An 18,956-nucleotide genomic window follows, 5' to 3' on the forward strand; every position below is an offset into this window, starting at 1 on the left:
TTCAGCCTCAGAAATTATTCTTCCTGGCCTGCTTAAGACACTGATGTCATGGCGTAGATATGTATCACACAGGGTTCTTTTGTAATAAATCCAAACTCTCACAGACAGGTGGTGCTGAGAAGTCTTATTCTAATTAGTAATGGTAAGTACTAAGCCATCATATAGCTTCTGTAGGTGCTAGACCAAATTGACCCTTCGTTAGTTCTTATGAAGTGTATAATTAAAACAAAAAAAAAAAACTTATTATGGTTCAATTTGCATGTACAGCTCAGTAGTGGAATAGAATCTGTTATTTATCTGAAAGTGGGAAAATGTATGTAAGGATCATGTAAAATATTCTTAGGTTTTGTATTTACATATACATAGAATATATGTATAGATATTTTTCTCCTCTAAATGGTGATGTGGTCACTTGCTCTGGAATTAACGGACATCCAACTTTACTTATTTTCAACAGGAGCATTGGTGGATCAGGGTGTCTTTGAAGAGTTGGCTCGTGACTATGTTCCACAGCTTTATGACTGCATGCAGGACTTGGGTGTAATATCCACCATTTCCCTGTCCTGGTTCCTCACTCTTTTCCTCAGTGTAATGCCATTTGAAAGTGCAGTGGTGGTTGTGGATTGTTTCTTCTGTGAAGGAATAAAGGTGATATTTCAATTAGCGCTCGCTGTCCTCGATGCTAATGTAGACAAGCTGCTTAACTGTAAAGATGATGGAGAAGCCATGACAGTCTTGGGAAGGTATTTATTACAGAAAATAAAGTATCTTCATTTTATTTTACTTTTTGCTTGCTTAGTTTTCTGATTTGTTTTCTTCTATGTTGCAATACTCAATTTAAGCCAGTACCATATATGTAAATCTTTTCCACGCTTACAGTCCCCTTTCACTCGTATAAGGTACTCTTTATATTATCTTAAAATCATGTTAAGTGACCAAAAAGATATAAATTCTTCTTTCAAGACATTCAAATAAACTTCCCAAACCTGGTAATTTAAACTTATTTTGGTTGATTATTTTAGTTGATTACATGGGTTTTATTACTTCATCTTTTGCCTGCTACCTTTTAAATGCTGCTAAGGAAAAGCTTTGGTCTCAAGAGCGATTCTTTTGGGAACAGACTGAACAGAACTCAGAAGAATTAGGTAGGCTCTTGAATGAATGGATTTCAGTGAAACAAGAGGCTGAAAAATAGACTGGATTGAGTCATTTCATACAAACTAATACTGCTGAGTGTGATTTCCTTGTGTTTGGTAGTAGTGTTTAGTTTTCAAGATGGTGATGAAACTTTGGAAATTTTTTTCCTAATAAGTTTCATTAGTATAGCCTTACTGAAGTCTGGTTTTAAATTTCATTGGGATTAAAGACGACTGGTTGTGTTGTCTCTGAAGTAAGCCCCAGTGCTTGCTGAGGATTTAAGTGTTCTGCAGCTGCAGGGTAGAAGATAGCTGCACTGTGGGAGGAACAAGCCCTTAAAGCCCCTTGCAGCAAGGTTGGGCAGTATTAGGGCAGGGGAGCATGTAGACTGAAGCACGCTGACCCTTGGTGTCAAAGATCATGTAGTTCATTAGTAGAGACTGGCTTGATCATTTTTATATTTAATACTGTATATGTAACCCTTATTCTATTAAGCTTCAGAAGGGAGGGGGTGGAAATGAACCTAACCTTGGGTTTCTCATTTCTTTTTTTTTTTTCCCCCACCAGATATTTGGACAGCGTAACTAATAAGGACAGCACTCTTCCACCCATTCCTCATCTTCACTCGCTGCTCAGCGATGATGTCGAGCCTTATCCTGAGGTGGATATCTTCAGACTAATCAGGTCTTCCTATGAGGTAGGATAGGATTTTTTAACAGGGACTTGCCAACCCACACTAGTTCTGCTTTACAGGGGAATTTGATACTCTGTAGTTGGGCTTTGCTTGGAACTGAAAGAACATAAAAGAAATAGAGACTCATCTCAGAAGTCTGAAATGGCGCAGGGGAGAGGGGTTAGTTTTTCTTTTTCTTTTAACCAAAACTTTAAATTTGAGCTGTTTTCTATAGAAGCCTGCTGCATCAAAGGAGAGCAGCCTGCAACAAAAAAGGCTGAATTTCTAATTCAAAAAAGGATAATTCTCATCTAAGCTTTTTCATGCTTTTCCAAACTGAAACATTAGTGAAATCTATGTGATTTCAGAATACTTTCTATTATCAGTGGAATTTTTTTTCTTTTACCTTTCTCTTCCAGCAAGTATTATCACCAAAGATAAAAAAAAATTTCAAGTGAAAGGATCTGGTAATAACTAGTATCTGTAAAGCACAGGACAAAGCCTGCAAAAAATCTAAAATTTGCAAACCAGTCTCATTGTCCTTAGATTTTAAAAATAAGCCATCAGTTAAAACACCCCTGATGATTACACTGACATACTGATTTTTTTTTAATAAAAATTAAATAACTTTATAGAGTTATTCTCCTTAATTTCCTTTTCTCTTTCCATTGACATGCAGGATAAATTAGTATTTTTAGTTCAAGATGCAAGTTCAGACTTAACAATATGACAGCTGTCTCAGAGGTGCTTCTATGTCCCTAAAACCTCCTTGCTTTAATAACATGATATCTATTTAACAAGGAAGTATGTAGTGCTCAGCGTATTCTACACTGAAGGGCAAACTGAAGTTAGATGTATAGTTCTTCTCCTTCACACAATATTAGAATAGGGAGAAGGAAGTTTATACGAAATCTTGTTTCCCTTGTATTTTTGTGGTTTCCTCATTACAAAGACAGCTTGCATTGGCTTAACTGTTTTTAGATGAATAACCTGACTCCATGCAGAGCCAGTCTGTCTTTTTTGGGGCTTATGCAGCGCAGAACCTTATAGCTCCTTCTAGATAAATAACCAGCTGTACTCCAGCATAATGAGGCAAAACAAATAGCGTGGAGAGTGAAGAACTGTGAGGAAAACAGGAGTTGATTGCAAAGAGAGAATTAGTTGCAGGAGAGTCATTGTTGTTCATTGATTTGATTATTTTAAAAAAAAAACAACAATTCAATAGTAAACTATCAAGATAAAAAAAACTTCAAGGCATCTGTTATTCAGTGACTGTTATGTTCCTCAATTAGTTATGTGGAGTTAGGGCTGAGAGCTCACTGTTAGCTTTGTTGCAGCTACAAAGAGCAAAATACCAAGTGAGTGAGTGTATCTTTGCTACTTTCAGAATTTAAGCTGTTAAAGATACTTACTGGGTAACCATCTATCCTTAATCTTCTAGATATTTATTGTTTATGAAAAAAATAGGAAGACCTACAGCTGAAAAAAATGTTTTTTCTTGAAGTCCTTTGCCCTCACTGAAACACACAACCACCACCTCCAAGGGGGGGAAAACCTTGTCACTTGCAGACTGTCCTATGATATTTGTCATGGGAGCGTGATAAGTCTGAGAACTTGGTGAAGGTGCAGCACTGGCAAAAGCACAATATTGGATTGTTTTGTGAAGCGCTGCTTTCCATCGGGCTCTGATCCTGTCTAGCTCTTTGGTAATCATGTCAGATGTATATATGAGAAGTCTCTAGTGATAGCTGAAGTGATGCAGAGGAATTTGCTGGTAATTAAGTGATTAGCACCCCTCTCTGTGGTGATATTGAACTGACTTTCTACTTTTTTAAGAGAGAAACATTCTTGAAATAAGAGAATATACATAACAAGTACATTTTACCCTGCCAGTAATTTTTGCATTTACTGAAAATACTTTTTAGTGAGAAATCTCTTTTCATTCAATTTTGCGATCAATTAAGAAGCCACAGAGCTTAGCATTATAATAATTACAATAGAAATGACTGAAATAATGCATAATCACTACAGCTTTAAAAGCCTGACTAGCTGTCCATGGAGTGTAGACTCAGATGTTCAGAGCCGTTATGTGCCTAACTGCTTCGATTTGTGTGTTCATTAATGGGGGGGGTGGGTAAAAAAGGCCTTAGACACTTAAGCTACATCTAATAGTAGTATCTGGATCTTGACTAAACAACTGACAATCAAAGGTCTGATACAGTTTTGACATAGAAGTGACACGCTTCCAACAATTCCTTGTATGATTTGAAGGTTAACATGGACAAGGGACCATTCCCAAAAGGTAATTGCATGCAACTTCCTTTTCTGTAGGCTACGTGAGTTTTAGTTGTATGGATGCAAACAGACCGTCTCATTTGACCTCTGGACCAGAGAATAAGACCAGATTACTGGAATAGATGTGGCCTCAGAGCCACAAAAGACCTCTCTTTTCCAGGTTTTGTTATCCCTGTGGTGCTTGATATTCATGGATATTTATGTAGATTCCATTTTTTCCAAAGACTTCTTTATTTGCAAAATGCTCCAAGTAGATGAAACATCTTTTTATTCCTGAGCTTTACAGATTGCTTTACAGCTTTACAGATAAACACGGCTTTAGTGTTGATTTGATCACACAAGAATGTGCTAGCAAATTATGACCTGCTTATGTAGATGCACTTGCATTGGAAATATAAATCTATCCTGTGTGAAAGTGTATCTTGCCACCCCTTTTTAGTTTTATATGTGGCATACGTCATGTCTGTCATTATCATTCCTGCTGGTCATCTGTGCATTTCTCAGTATGTTACAAGTGTTTTTTAATGGGAAAAAACTTCTACTTACAGTTCACAGAAATAAATCGTAGGGATTAGGCATTCATCTACATATGAAAACATGAAATATTATTCCTAATAGGTTTTCCCATAGGATGCTTCTGAGTATATAGAGGAGCTCTCTGAGACTGTGATGTGCATTGTGGGGAAAAAAAACACTTCTGAAAATAAGACTTGGGCACTTTAGAGAATCTTCTTCCTAATGGAAGTTGCATTCTTGATACTTGGTTTCAGGTTCTGATGAACGTCAGGACTGCTATAGTATCTCAGCCGCTAGAGATCCAGTTAGTCTAAATATCTTCGCTCTCTGTAGCAATTAAGAGATACTCCAGGGCAAGCTGAAATAAAACCCCAAGGAAGGAGTTACGAAACAATCTATTCATAGAGATTTGCCAAGCAAGAAATTTCTAACTACTGAGATTATGGTTTGAAATCTGAGGATATGTAACTTAATAAAGGCCTCTCAAATTAAATGAAAACAAGTTCTTGGAAAAATAAAGTCTAGTGATATATTCCTAAAGTCTTTGTAACTTTTTCATGTGTTAGAAAAATGCCTTAACAGCAGTTTTTTAAATATACTATTTGTGGTATATCACATAATTAAATTAATTTCTCAAATACATTAAAGGCAAGCTAAGTATTCCAAATATTAATACACAGACTATCCTGTACTTCTTTTTCTCTTTCAGAAATTTGGAAGTATCCGAGCAGACTTAATTGAACAAATGAGATTCAAACAAAGGCTGAAAGTTATCCAAACCCTTGAAGATACTACAAAGCGCAATGTGGTAAGTACTGAAATAATGTTCTTTGCAAAGATTAAGGTCAGTCAGTTTCTGAAATTTAAATTAGCTTTTCAATGAGACATGGATTTCAAATCCGTAACTGTTAATGTTATGTTTCAAAAGGTACGAACTATTGTGACAGAGACTTCTTTTACTATCGATGAACTGGAGGAACTGTATGCTCTTTTCAAGGTAAAGCTGAGTGCAAACATTCATTTTTGATATGGGACTGTGTGTCTTTTCTAAAGACCAGGTTGAGTCTGTGAGTTACTTACTATGAGGTATCTTAATACAAACTTGAATTAGCTACTGTATTATTGAATATACAAAAAAAAAAAACCAACCAGTTTTTAAAAGTTCAGGAAGTAAGTCATTCACTAAATTATTTGTCCATGGGGAAAAAATGAATAAAATGATGAAAACTATTATAGTGAAAAAGCGAATAGATAGAGGCTTTTTATCAGTCTGTAGAAACTTATGTATGTGTCTCTGTACCTGACCCAAATTTTGGAATGTAGCACAGAAATACCTTTATTCTATTATCTCAGACAGTTAATACTTCCATATCATAATAGCTGATTTTTGCCATTGTTATTGCTTTAATGTATACTGTATTGCATTGAAATTTAGTGTCACAAAGTGATGTGTCTTTGCAAGTTGATTGTACAGCAATACCATTAGATCCACAAATTTGAAGGTGAGCAATTAAAGTGCTTTAGCTTCACTCTCATGCACAGTGCCATAAAACAAGATACTTTCTTCCTCTCTTTTGTTATAACAGAGATTTTTTGGTACACCATGAAGAATTTCTTTCCTTTCAATTTCCCATGTGTAATGTCAGGTCTTAAAATTGTCCAAATCCTGCAGTGCCTTCTTTCAGTCTTCCATGGAATCAGTGAGATGAAGTCAGACAGTCCACCCCAGCTGATCACTGTGCAGTGCTGGGATCTCTTTCTCAAAGCTTCTGAATCATTTAAAATTAGATTTTACCAAAGTCAGCTCCAGAACTTCCACTGTCCTCAGTAAGACTGAAAGCATAGGACTTAATGCAGTATTTTTGAGACTATGTGGTTCAACAAAAAATATTCCAAATAAACAGCTATTTTCATATGCTCTGAGATTAGAGTTCATGAGAGTCCCCTTTCTGACTTGACTATATGGTGGGGTTGAAGGGGGTGACTAAGCACAGCAAGCCTGTGTATATATGCAAGTCACAGCTGCTTACTGCTCTGTTCAAAACAGGTATTTCATGTTTCATCTGCCTGGCAAGCAGAAAAAGTTTTGCTTTATCATCTTTTTTTGTAGAGGGATGTTTTTTTGTGCTGGTTAGAGAAGAAACCTTTTGCAGAAGTATAAGGGCTAGGTAGATGGAAATGCATCTGCTAGTTTTGTGTTGTTTTAAGAATGTGTATGTATAAGTTGTTTGGATTTATTTATTTTTTTATCATTGATAGTGACAAGTTGTTTACAGAGGTGATGACAATCTCACAGAGTTTGCCTTCTGTTCAGGCAGAACATCTGACCAGCTGCTACTGGGGAGGAAACAGCAATGCTATTGACCGGCATGATCCCAGCCTGCCTTATCTGGAGCAGTACCGTATTGACTTTGAGCAGTTCAAGGGGATGTTCGCTCTCCTCTTTCCTTGGGCATGTGGAACTCATTCAGATGTATTAGCTGCACGCTTATTCAGGCTTCTTGATGAAAATGGAGATCTGCTCATCAACTTCCGTGAATTTGTCTCTGGGCTAAGTAAGGAGAATTCACAGCACTCAAAATAATCTGACCGAAATGGTTTGTTTCTAAAGGTGACCTAGTCCTTCAGAAACACAAATGTTATGTTAGCTACCAGATAATGAGTTTGAGTTTGACATATGCCAATTTGCATAAGTCGCCTTTCTTTTAAGAGCAGTTCATGCCACTGTTCAGTTCATTTTCTCATGCCTGTGACAGTGGTTCACACTGGGGTTTAGGCTGGTCTCAGTAGGTGCATCTACATTAGCCAGTGGTGTATGACACTGGGAGAAGGACCACACATGAACTACACATCCATTAGGATTTCCCTGATTGCTAACTTAACGTGAAAATGACCTGCAACTTGTATGCTTAATGGTGGGATTACTTCTAATCAAAGTATTTCCTTTGGGAAAGTCGTTTGTATGTTCTTCTGTAGCGTTCCTCTCTCAGTGACACTGCATTTTGTTATCCGCTCCTTAAGCTTTCCCAGAAAGTTGGGAATTTATACCTTTTGTCAGTGCTACCAGCTCTGGAAAGGGGAGAGAGGCAGCATTTGCTCCCTTGGTTGATCAGGAAGAAGAATTTTGAGAAATTTATGTGCACATAAAAGGGGCAGGGGAAGGATAGAGTGAGGGTGTTAGTGTTGTTTGCCCCCCTGAGTAAAAGTGCTTATCTTAAGAAGTCTGCTGACACCTCACATACATGTGTCCCTGTGTGAGGGGAAGGTATCACACCTCACAGTATGTGCGGTGAAAGGTACTACTTGTAGTACTTCTGAAATCTATAACCAAGAGTGCAGACTAAGAGAGAGAGAAGGATGGAAGTCACCTGAAAAGGAGAAGGTGGAGGTGCAGGTCAGATAGGGAGGATGAATGTTGTTAATGGAGATGATGGCCCATGCAAGTCTTGAAAAAGCAAGATTTCATGACGTGAAAGTCAATATTGCAACAAAGGGAATGTGGAAACCCCAGGATTAACATGAAGGAGCAAAGATGAGGCAGGAAGATGAGGCACGAGATGGCCACTCCTTTTTTGAATATAGCAGGAATTACTCCCTGTAAGTGACCACCATCTCACCATCTATCATGTGTTATTTTATGGCAGCCTGACATTTCCTCCAGCTTTACATTTTGATCCTTTATGAGAGAGAAAAGGTTTCCCACTCTGGCTTTCAGCAGCTCTTTGCAACAGTATTTTTAAGCATTAGGGCTCCAAATGCAGCCTTACATTAAAACCTCTGTACAGAAATGTTCTCTTGCAGGTGCAAAATAGCTATGTGACGGTAAAACTGTCTGCACACCTCCCCAGAAAACAGTGCTGCTTATGATGCAGTTCTGAATTGTATTTGAGGGACTGTTTGCCCATTAACACTTAATGGCCTTTTGAGACATGACCCATGGATTGACTACTCTTCCTGCTTACAGGATGCTGTTAAAAACAATCAACCAGTTATTGATTTAATCAGCATTTTTTACAACCAATAATGAGTAAAAAGAAAAAGGAACAGCGTTGAGCACTGTGAACAGAAATGAATGTAAAATGCACAAATGTGGCTATAAGCCAACATGACTGAACTAAAATCTTCAATGGTCTAAACAATCAAAACTGCTCATTCTGCAAAACCACATTTTTTTCAGAAACTAAGCCCAATGTGGCATAGTTTGAAAACTTTTGTTTTTGAAGAAAAAGTCAACCCCCATGACCCCTCTTCTGTTTAAGCAGCACATGAATGGTAGCAAGGACAGCACAGTGAACAAAAACAACATGGGATTTCTTTGAGCATATTTCAACATGCCCCGGGACTTTTAAAAATTCTACAAACATCAGCTGCTTCAATCTGCCTCACCAACCCAATATGCCTTGGCTAGGAAAAAAATTTCCTAAATGAGGAATATCTTCTGTTGTAGCAAGACGCATCTGCTCAACAGGGGATGGTGTGTTGCCTTTTCCTTGTGGCTGTCTCAAAAAGCATGGTCAGAGGATGGGCATTCTGGAGGTGACCTGTGGGCACTGTCCTCTCTCTTCTTACTGTGTCCAAACAGCAGTATTGGACTCTGGCCCTGGTTACTCAAGTCTGTCTTTCCTAAAGGAAGTGTCCTAGGCATGTCCCATTTCAGAGGGTGCTTGTTGACAGCTGAAGCAACCATAGCACCTGAAGCATTTCCATTTCACAATTCTCTTTCAACAGCCTTATTCCATGTGGCCATAACGATTTGTTCCCTTGAAGCCTCTCTTTGGTGACACTGATTCCTTCTAGGAGCTCTGTGAAGAGGAGGTAAAAAGCACTGCTGTGTGTCCCAATATGGGCTCACGGCCCTTTCTTCTGCATCAGCGTGAAATCCTCGGATATGAGAGCACTGTAATTGCAATTGTGATTCTCCATTTCCTTTTCATAGCCCCTGCAGCAAATAGCTCAAGAACCTCCTACTTCAGGTGTCTCTTGGGCCTCTGCTGAGCAAGGATGGAATAACCTGGCCTATTCTTCTGCACATTTACTCTGTGTCCTTACTGCAAGTTCAAATAAAGGAGTGATCTCGATTAGTTTGCTTTAGGAGTTGCGCTGCTCAGACGGGGTTGTCAGCCCTGGTTATGAGCTGTTTGGGGTATTCACTCATGAAGAAGCTCACCTGCACCACCCTATCACACTGGATTATAGTATGTCAGTGTTTGACTCCAGATTCCAGAAACTACAGAGATTTCCATATAGACTCAAAGTGGCCCCCTGCCTCCCACCATGTTTTTGCAGTACTCCCTTCTCAAAGCGTGCAGCTCTTCCACCTCTCCAATGACTGCTGGTGACTGCAGCACTCACCACAGCCTTGTGCAAAAGTCAGCACCATGAAAACTGTGTCAAGAAATACCTGAGTGTATATTATTTATTTTTCTTCTGAAAACAGCTTTTCTCCAAGAATGGATTGCAGGAGGATGTTCAGAAAGCAATGTGTTAACCTCACCACTCCTCCGATCCTTTCAGGGCGCTAAATACTGTACAAACACTCTGCACCTCTCCACCTCTGTTCAAGAGTGGGGGAACTGAAGCCAACACTTTTATATTGGCACTAAGTTTTATATTAACAGAATAATGTTCTAACCTGTTTAATCATTTTGTTAACGTACTCAAAGAAGATGGGGGGGGAAACTGTACACATATGACATTATGCCTACAAAAGACCTGACACCTGCATAATGTTGACAGAAAAACAGTCAGAAAGGGGGCTCAGGGAAGGTTGTTCCTTGTTGTGCCATGAAAAGGGGTGTGGTGGTCAAGGCCTTAAAAGGGAAGAGCAGGTCTGTGTGAGGGAGGACGTTGGCTGCAGTGTGAAGGTGACAGCTGTCACTGTTGCTGTTTCAGGTAGAAAGATTCAAAAGGTGTAGTCATGTTCTCTTCCAAACACAGTTTCTTCTCTCAACACAAGATAAATTTAAAACTTCTGGACAAAAACTGGCGATGCATCATCTGAGACTTGTACTGCAAAAAGACAAGACTTGTTGAAAGTTGTTGAAGGTTTTAAGACCTGTGACTCCAGAGTGCCAGGAAAGAAGTATTTCAGGTTGGGACTAAGAATCCCTCCAGTGCTGGGCACAGGCCCTCAGCAGGACCATCTGCTTTGCTGTTCGGAGATGCAGGGGCCGTGCAGGATGCCACTGAATCCTCTGGGCTCTCCTATGAAATTATCCTTGTACTGCACCGTGCAGGTCACAATCATAGCCTGAGCTGAGGTATCTGCCCATACAAAACTCTCCCCTAACCTTTCATAATAGGGGCACATCTACCTCTTCTGTTGTCTTTATGAATGTAGTCTGATTGGCTTATTTTATTGTTTAATACAGCATCAGTCCTCAGATCTTGGGTAGCCCGCTGCAGCTAACTGTTGGGCAGTTCCTGCAAATTGCCAGTAGCTTGTTCTTCCCTTTGTAAAACTTTCTGACCTCTCTTGAGGGAGACCCAGAGGGTTGTCTCATAAGAGAGTACAGATAACATCTTTGGTAAACTTGTCTCACATTGTGTCGTCTTCATTCCTGTACATTTTGAGGGGAAAAAGGGCCTGGTGTTATGAAGCACACACAGGTTCATCTCAGTCAAAAAGCAGACAGCAGTTGAGTTTTTTCAGTTCTCTTCACGTCTGGGGACAGGGAGAGGAACAATCCTGCATATGTCACCAGATGTCCTGTGCCCTGAATCCTATTTTGGGGAATGCACCCCTAGCCGTTGCTGGAGGGCACAGAACTGCAGCCCATTCTGTGCTTTGGTCTTTTCACGTCGCCTGTAGCAGTGGGGTACTTCACGTGGTACCTGGGTGCATAACCCAAGATACAGTTTCACCAGAAAAGAAAGCACTGTCTGCACGGTGTGGTACACCAGATAAGAACATGAGGAGGTGTTGTGCCTAAAAAAGACCAAGTTGAAAGCAAAATGGTTGCTGTAGATGTACTCAATTGTTTGGGCTAACACCTCTATTTATTGTAGTCTGAAGCTTTACAGTAGACTGTTAGTATTTGCCAAGCCACACTTTGTAGTTTGCATAGCAGAGGTAAGTTGACACGGTAGCCTGTAAGGTAAAATAAATTTGTTTATAAATTACATGTCATAACAAGTAAGATTTATGAAGAAGTCTGATTATTGATTATTTCCATACTTTGAAATTAAATAATATCCATTTAATTAATTGTAAGGAGGGGCTACAATAGACCGCTTAGATTTCAGACAGCTAATTGTAGTGTAGGCCAGAAAGGAATAGGGGTCGAGGTGGATAAATCAATAGAAAGTATTGCCTGAACATCAATTTAGCCTGTGGCTAAGTTGTGATAAATGCTACTTACTTGAATTTCTCTCCCTTTTTTTGATAAATATCTTATTGTTCCAAATCATGTGATGTTGTTATTGGATCTTCAGATCAGAAAGTTTAAAGTCCATACAAAAAAGTCTTCTTAACTTTCAGCTGGAGGCGTTTCTGAGTGGTAACGCGATGATCGTAGATTATTTTTGAGCATCATAAAATAGCATTTTAATGAAGGACCCAAGGCTGAAGTACAAAATTCAGATAAGGTGATCTGTGTTCTCTTGCTATTTCTACTGCAGACCGTATGATCTTAGAAGTCAAGTGACTGCCTTATGATCTAGGGCTGTAAAGGGAGTACAGTGCTTCCCAGAGCGAATGCAGCAGCTTCTAAAATGAAATATTGTAGCGATAATAAATAGAATGTTGTTGAATGCTGAGTATTAACATACTGTATGTAATGCTGTTTAGGTGCAGCATGCCATGGAGATCTTACAGAGAAGTTGAAGCTACTGTATAAAATGCATGTTTTGCCTGGTAAGTAAATGATGTTAAAGTAGCTGTCGTCTCGGTGAGAACAGAAATTTGGAGCAGAGTTGTTTATGACTAGCTTTCCCAATTAAAAATTGATTTGTGGGAATTATTGTAGCTGTTTATGCAGCAGTAAAATGAGAGAGCTTCTACCATAACCAGACACAGATTTGGAAAGTCTGAAAGCACCGATGCAACCCTCTATTGCTCCAGCCATAAACAGGCCGTTTATATGTGTCTCTCACCTGTTTAGTTGGGATTGGTGACTTTCCCCTGGGCATAAAAAATACAGTATTCTTCAGCATTTGTAACCATAATGCACTTTATTTAACAGTGAAACTAGCTTAAGATGTTCCTGCGTGCCCTGGCTACTTGTTTCTGTCCCCAGGCTTTCTTCTTGGTTTCCCTTCTGGGCTGATACAACTGTTTGCAGAGGGAAGCTCCAGATGGTTTCATAGATGTGTTTTCCAGGGAGCTGTACAAACTGTTGGACTCGGCTAAGTGAGAAAGGCACTTTAGGGCAGAGAGGGGATGGAAACATCTCAAAACCATTTTGCCCCTGAAGAAAATTATGTCCTGGAACTATGTCCTCTCTGGCTTGTCACACGTGTGCTATAAAGAACCTATCGCTGTCCTCACTGAATCTGCGATTTATGTACGTTGCAACTGTTTGGGTAGTTTAATTCTTGTGCGCATTTACATCCTCTGGTAAAGACATCTAAAAGCTTTGAGAGGACATTGACCTTCGTGTGCTTTGACCATATGTCCCTGATGGCTCCTAGCTGGCTTTGCTGGAGGTAGGCTTGAGTGATTCACTAATTTAACTGGAAAAAATTACAATTTTATTGAACTATAACAAAAGAGATCCATTTTTAAGAATACAGCTTCTGCTATTCGGGGACTGGTAAGCTGATACCAAATCATGACAGACTGTTGCCAGCTCATACTCTGGGTTCATACTCTGCTTAGGACACGCTGAGCTGCATGAAAGAACTTAATGGACGTAGACATGGGAAGATGGACAAGCCAGGCTCTCAAGGCAAACAGCTACTTGTTAGTCAGACAGAATTGGGTATCGGGGAGGAGACGCTAGGGTACAGGTCCAGTTGTTCATCTCCTGTGAGCTGGAGAGAGATGATTCCTAACCCATCGCATCCTCACACTTTTACTTCTAGAAACTGACATTCTAAATGTATCAATGGAAATGTGTTCTAGTTTTTAATAAAAGGGTGGAATTTTTAATGAAAGAATTCTATTATATTACCTAGATCCATCTCCTGAACAAGAAGAGCCAGACTCTGCTTTTGAAGCCACTCAGTACTTTTTTGAAGACATCACACCAGAATGTACCCACGGTAGGCATCTTTTGTCTCAGGCATGAAAAGATGAGGTAACACATTTCAGACAACATGTCTTTTTAGAAAGCTACATTTTTATCGGATTAAATTCTGTGAGTGAAGTATTCTCTGTAAAATGAAGCATGTAATCTTTGTATTTATTTTGATATCATTAGAGGTACAGGCGGGTGTACACTAAGAACTCCCCTGGATTGTGCATTGCAGAAGTACTCTCAGAATAATGTCATCAGTGTGTTGCAGTAGAATTGATTTTTTGATAAGCGCAGCATATATGTCTTGATGGAGAATAAGAATAAATATATTGGCTTTCAAGATCTATTTGGATCATAATTTAAAATATTCTAAAAAACTAAAGCCAAAAGATACATCAAAATGTAGTTCAGCAGTTTGAAATCTTTTTGTGCCCTAATGAGAACCTGGGTCTCATCATCATTGTCTTAAATGACATTCCCTTTCTTGAGATATTTGATGTTAAGTTTCTCTCTGATTCAAGAGAAATATTGCCCATCCTTCAGGATTACAGGGGGAAGGAAGGTTTGAAAATACCGATAAGAATTAATAGACTAGAGATGGCAATTTGAAGTCCTGATAGACAAAAGAAGATGCACTGATACAATCACCAAACATCTATCATGCTAGAAGCTGTTTGTGTTGTGGTAACACAGGCTAATCGTTGTACTACACAAACAAAACCTAAGATGGTCCCTGTCTTAGTATGTATATTATTAATTATATGGAATTGGTCAGCAGACTTAAGAATAAGCAGAAATCATCATTTAGTCCTATCCTTTTTCCTCTGCATTTTCTGCAGTGTAAACATTTTTATTTTGCGCTGTACACATGAAAAGTATGTATGTATCTGAAACCACACTGATCTCTCTCTTCCCCCGCCCCTCCACTTCCTAGTTGTTGGCCTAGACAGCAGGAACAAACAAGGAGTAGATGATGGGTTTGTTACAGTGAGTCTGAAAACAGACAAAGGTATGCATGGTGTCTCCATTTGAATTACATCTTTCATTTCTTGTAAAGATGCTCCTTTTGAAAATGGAAAAAAAAAAGTATTAATTAAGGTTTCTTCATGGATTTTCTTGCATCTCTGGGTAATTTGTTGACAATAGGCAAGAAGAGCTCACAAGAGAATCGAAATTATCTGAGAATGTGGAGCCAAGAGAATAAATCCAAAGCAAAAAACACAAAGGACTTGCCCAAACTGAATCAGGTACTTCTGCTGACACTTCTTTATTTTTCATTAACTTTAAATGTTCTTCACATACCTATAAATATTCAATAAATTAACACTGAATAAAGGTTTTATTTTGAGGCAGATACTTTTTTACCAGAGCAGCAGTCGCCTGATTACAGAAGTTAGTTGTTTTCAACATACTGTAACTGGCATTCAGCTCCCAAAACATCCTAAAAATGAGATACACACATATAGGAATGATAACATATTATTTTGATCCCTAGACAAATGGTGATATGACGCTGATATCACCAGCTAGCTCATAATGTCCAATACACATTACCTGAAAGTAGCATTTTATATTTTGTAATTTATACAGTATCAATCTCATTCCCCTTAGATCCATAGCTGCTAAGGAGGAGGAGACCCACTGGGACAGCTGTTTACTCCAGAGCATATAGGGAAGGTTTATTCCCTGTAGAACAATGCTTCTTACTTGAGGTTGCCCAAAGCAAATATCCTTCCTATTTAATTCGTGAGTTTTGAATTCCAAAAGGCTCGCATCCAACTAAGTTACCACTGTCAATGACAAGAGTGCTGCAGGTCTCTTATTTCATTTTTCATTAGTTCTCATTAGTTTTATCAGACCCCTAGTTATACTTAGCATGGTTCCTAAAGAATATCCAGCAAAATGCATGCTGTGTCTCAGTGCGCACCCTCTGTTGCCCTCCTGTGGCTGCAGAGAAATAAATTTGTCATATGTTGGAAAAAACATCCAACAGTTTATTCTAAATAGCTTTGAGAGAGGCAACACATCTGGGTGCCCAGTTATAGAAGATGCTTTCTAGACTGCACTTAGGTTATTTCCAACTTCAGTTTAATCACATAAACGAATGTGTCCTACCTCCATTCCAGACTTTTTAACCAATTTAGTAGATCTTAATCTGATTTGTTTCCGGCTCTCTCATTAGTGTTTCCTCCCTCTGTGTTTAGGGACAGTTCATTGAGCTGTGCAAGACAATGTACAACATGTTCAGTGAGGACCCCAACGAACAAGATCTGTACCACGCCACAGCTGCTGTGACAAGCTTGCTTTTGGAGATAGGTGAGGTGGGTAAGCTCTTCAGCGTGCAGCCCACCAAAGAGACAGACAGCAGCAGTAACAACTGCAGCAAAACTATTCAGAGCGAGCTGTTTCCGAAGAAAGAGCACCAGCAGTACCCCCTCGAACAGCACAAGCCGTTCCAAAGCAGCCTTGTCGCCAACGACGAGGAGGCCGTTTGCACCGACAGCACCCTGGGCATGCAGATGGAAGACATTAAGCTCGAAGACTCTTCTCCCAGGGACAACGGAGCCTGTTCTTCCATGCTCATTTCTGATGATGATACAAAAGATGATAGTTCCATGTCCTCCTACTCGGTACTGAGTGCAGGTTCGCACGAAGAAGAAAAGCTGCACTGTGAGGACATCGGTGAAGACACCGTTTTGGTACGGAGCAACCACGCCACTTCTCTTCGTAGAAGCACGAGCATTGACAGAGACTGGGCCATTACCTTTGAACAATTTTTAGCCTCCCTTTTGACTGAGCCAGCGCTGGTTAGGTACTTTGACAAGCCTGTGTCCATGATGGCTAGGATTACCAATGCTAAAAACGTAAGGATGATGGGTAAACCAATAACCTCGGCCAGTGACTATGAAATCTCGACTATGTCGGGATAAAAGGCAGTCGGGTTTTTTATTTATTTTTTTTATTCTGTATTTATTAGTACCCGGCACAGGCCCTGGTATTTTCAAAACATGATTGTTTTCACTAATGTGAAAATGTTGGGGTGCGAACTTAACTATCTTGAAGTATAATCACTCTTTCTGTGGGAAATGTTACACAAATGCAAATTTTATTCAAAATGCAGAAAAAAAATTAAGAGTTGTCAGTGAAGTGTGTGTATTATTAACCTTGCTGTCAATATACAATGGTAAAGATTAGTTCTTAATTTCTAAATGTAAACTTAATGCCGATATTTACGTGCATTTTTAAAATAGGCATTACATAGAGATCTGATTCTTGGGAGGAAAAAATGAACAAAACAAGAAGTAACCTAAAATTTAAAGGGGCACTGTCAACCTGAATTAGGACCTCAGGTGAAATTAAGTTCCAGGCAACATCCCTGAAGGATAATTTGATTTAATTTTAGTATTTTTTTTTCCAAAGAGAATCATGGATTTTAACGTCTGCTTCAATGTTATTTATTTGAATACATGAAAGATGACTTCAGTGACCCCTGCCTGGCTTCTAACTTCTTCTGCTTGAGACTGGTATGCTCGAATAAAAGCGAGAAGTCCATCCCAAGCCTAGCTGGTACATCAGGCAAACGGGGTGAAATGTGATGATATCTGCTCCACCAGAAGGCAGAGGCCGTTTGCCTTTCCCTGGGTTCAGCGGCCTCCGGCTGCACCACACCCTTTCCCAGCCACGGCCACCATGGAATGATCTCCAGCGTGACCCTGCCTGGAGCTGTGTTCCTAACCAGTGGACTTGGAAGCTTTGCTGGTATGCTCCAAAGACAGGGTCCACAGGTCCCAGAACAGATTGGTAGAGTCTCTTTGTAAAAATTGAAAGCCTTTTTTAAAAGTTAAATATATATATAAATATACTTCTAAGTCTGGATCTACGGCATATATAGCTTAGCTCTTAAAACTAACCTTTACCACCAACCTATTATATCCTTGTTAGATTAAGAAAATAAAAACATGTATTGCATAAGTCTTCATTTACAACAGTGTAAAGTAGCAGTAATGAAAAAAATCTGCAAGATAATGTAACTGAATGTTTAAGTCTTACTGAGAACACTGTCACTTTATATAAAATGAATAGTATCCTGTATCAACTTACTGAATAATATGTTAAAATGAAAACTGGAGCACCTGCACTTTGAATCCTTGCTTCTTTTATACAGATATTTGGGATTTTGTTTTTAAATTTTGTTAGCTGTTTTTTAATTCATATTTGTTCAGTTCGGGATCATGCCTACATGCCTAATCTTTATTTGCTCTTTTGAGAATATTTTCTGTAGAATACTGTTGATTTTTTTATACTCCTGTGTATTGCATCCATGTAACTTGCAGATTTTTTAGCAGAAGCTATGTTTAATTCTTTTGTTTTAAAAGAATGCTTTTAAACTGTCGGATTAAGTGGTTTTTAACCACAAATAGGTAATGTGAACAAATAAAGTACACTCTGCACAGATTTGGTTTTTAACTATTAAAGTCATGCTAGAGGGAAAAGTAGATGGTGGTGGTTTATTACACAGACAAGTGACTTTGGATCTTCAGCACCAGGTTTCGGAAGAAAAACACGAGTTGTTCCCATGCCTGGTTTTGTTTAACACTTGAATGTGTTTAATCCCATCTGCAATAAGCAGCCCATGCAAGCTTCTCTCACGCTACCCCATTTCATTAAGCAGTTTTCCCTGCTGCGCTCACATTTGGTGACAACAGTTAAGACTTTTTAAGACCCCCCCAGGTATTTTACAACCCATCTGCGCCTTGCTGTAGCTCACTCAGCATACTCTGAAGGCTTTACACAGTAGAATGTTTTTTACAGGGTCCTGGTAAGCTGGGATGGCAGTGACAGAACAGACAAGGGTGTGCTCTAGTCAGTGAATTACATTTTTGAAACTTAACCATCTATTTGTGTGTATATAAAGTTAATTTGCAAAACACAGCTGTTAATTTCTGAGCGCTGCTCATATATCCCTTGTCCTGTCAGTTTACTCTTGATTTTCTTTTGTTGGGAGTAGAGTTCTCTCCTGTATAATTTAGCCATATATAGACTACCTATAACAGTACGAAAAAGCAATAGAGTCTTTCTGAATATGAGACTATGTGGATGGGTTAACATGCATATCAAATAATGATATTCATTTGCAGCTGTAATCACCATTTTGA

General features: G+C 39.1%; 1 protein-coding gene across 2 annotated transcripts in view; it reads left to right on the plus strand.

Moving 5' to 3' along the window:
• TBC1D9 (TBC1 domain family member 9) overlaps positions 1-18,255 on the plus strand; it is a 53,854-nt gene extending 35,599 nt beyond the window's left edge. Inside the window, exons 12-21 of one of the 2 annotated variants that reach the window (XM_074588916.1) lie at positions 458-743; positions 1,705-1,834; positions 5,331-5,429; positions 5,550-5,618; positions 6,936-7,176; positions 12,411-12,476; positions 13,739-13,825; positions 14,735-14,809; positions 14,947-15,047; positions 16,005-18,255. In XM_074588916.1, coding sequence (XP_074445017.1) covers positions 458-743; positions 1,705-1,834; positions 5,331-5,429; positions 5,550-5,618; positions 6,936-7,176; positions 12,411-12,476; positions 13,739-13,825; positions 14,735-14,809; positions 14,947-15,047; positions 16,005-16,730 — 1,880 coding nt within the window. In that variant the 3' untranslated portion in view covers positions 16,731-18,255. The remainder of the gene's footprint in view (positions 1-457; positions 744-1,704; positions 1,835-5,330; positions 5,430-5,549; positions 5,619-6,935; positions 7,177-12,410; positions 12,477-13,738; positions 13,826-14,734; positions 14,810-14,946; positions 15,048-16,004) is intronic. The other variant, XM_074588917.1, reaches the window with a different exon arrangement.
• The last annotated feature ends 701 nt before the right edge of the window (positions 18,256-18,956 follow it).

Source organism: Larus michahellis, chromosome 5 (assembly GCF_964199755.1).
Source record: "Larus michahellis chromosome 5, bLarMic1.1, whole genome shotgun sequence".
NCBI classification, from domain to species: Eukaryota; Metazoa; Chordata; class Aves; order Charadriiformes; family Laridae; genus Larus; species Larus michahellis.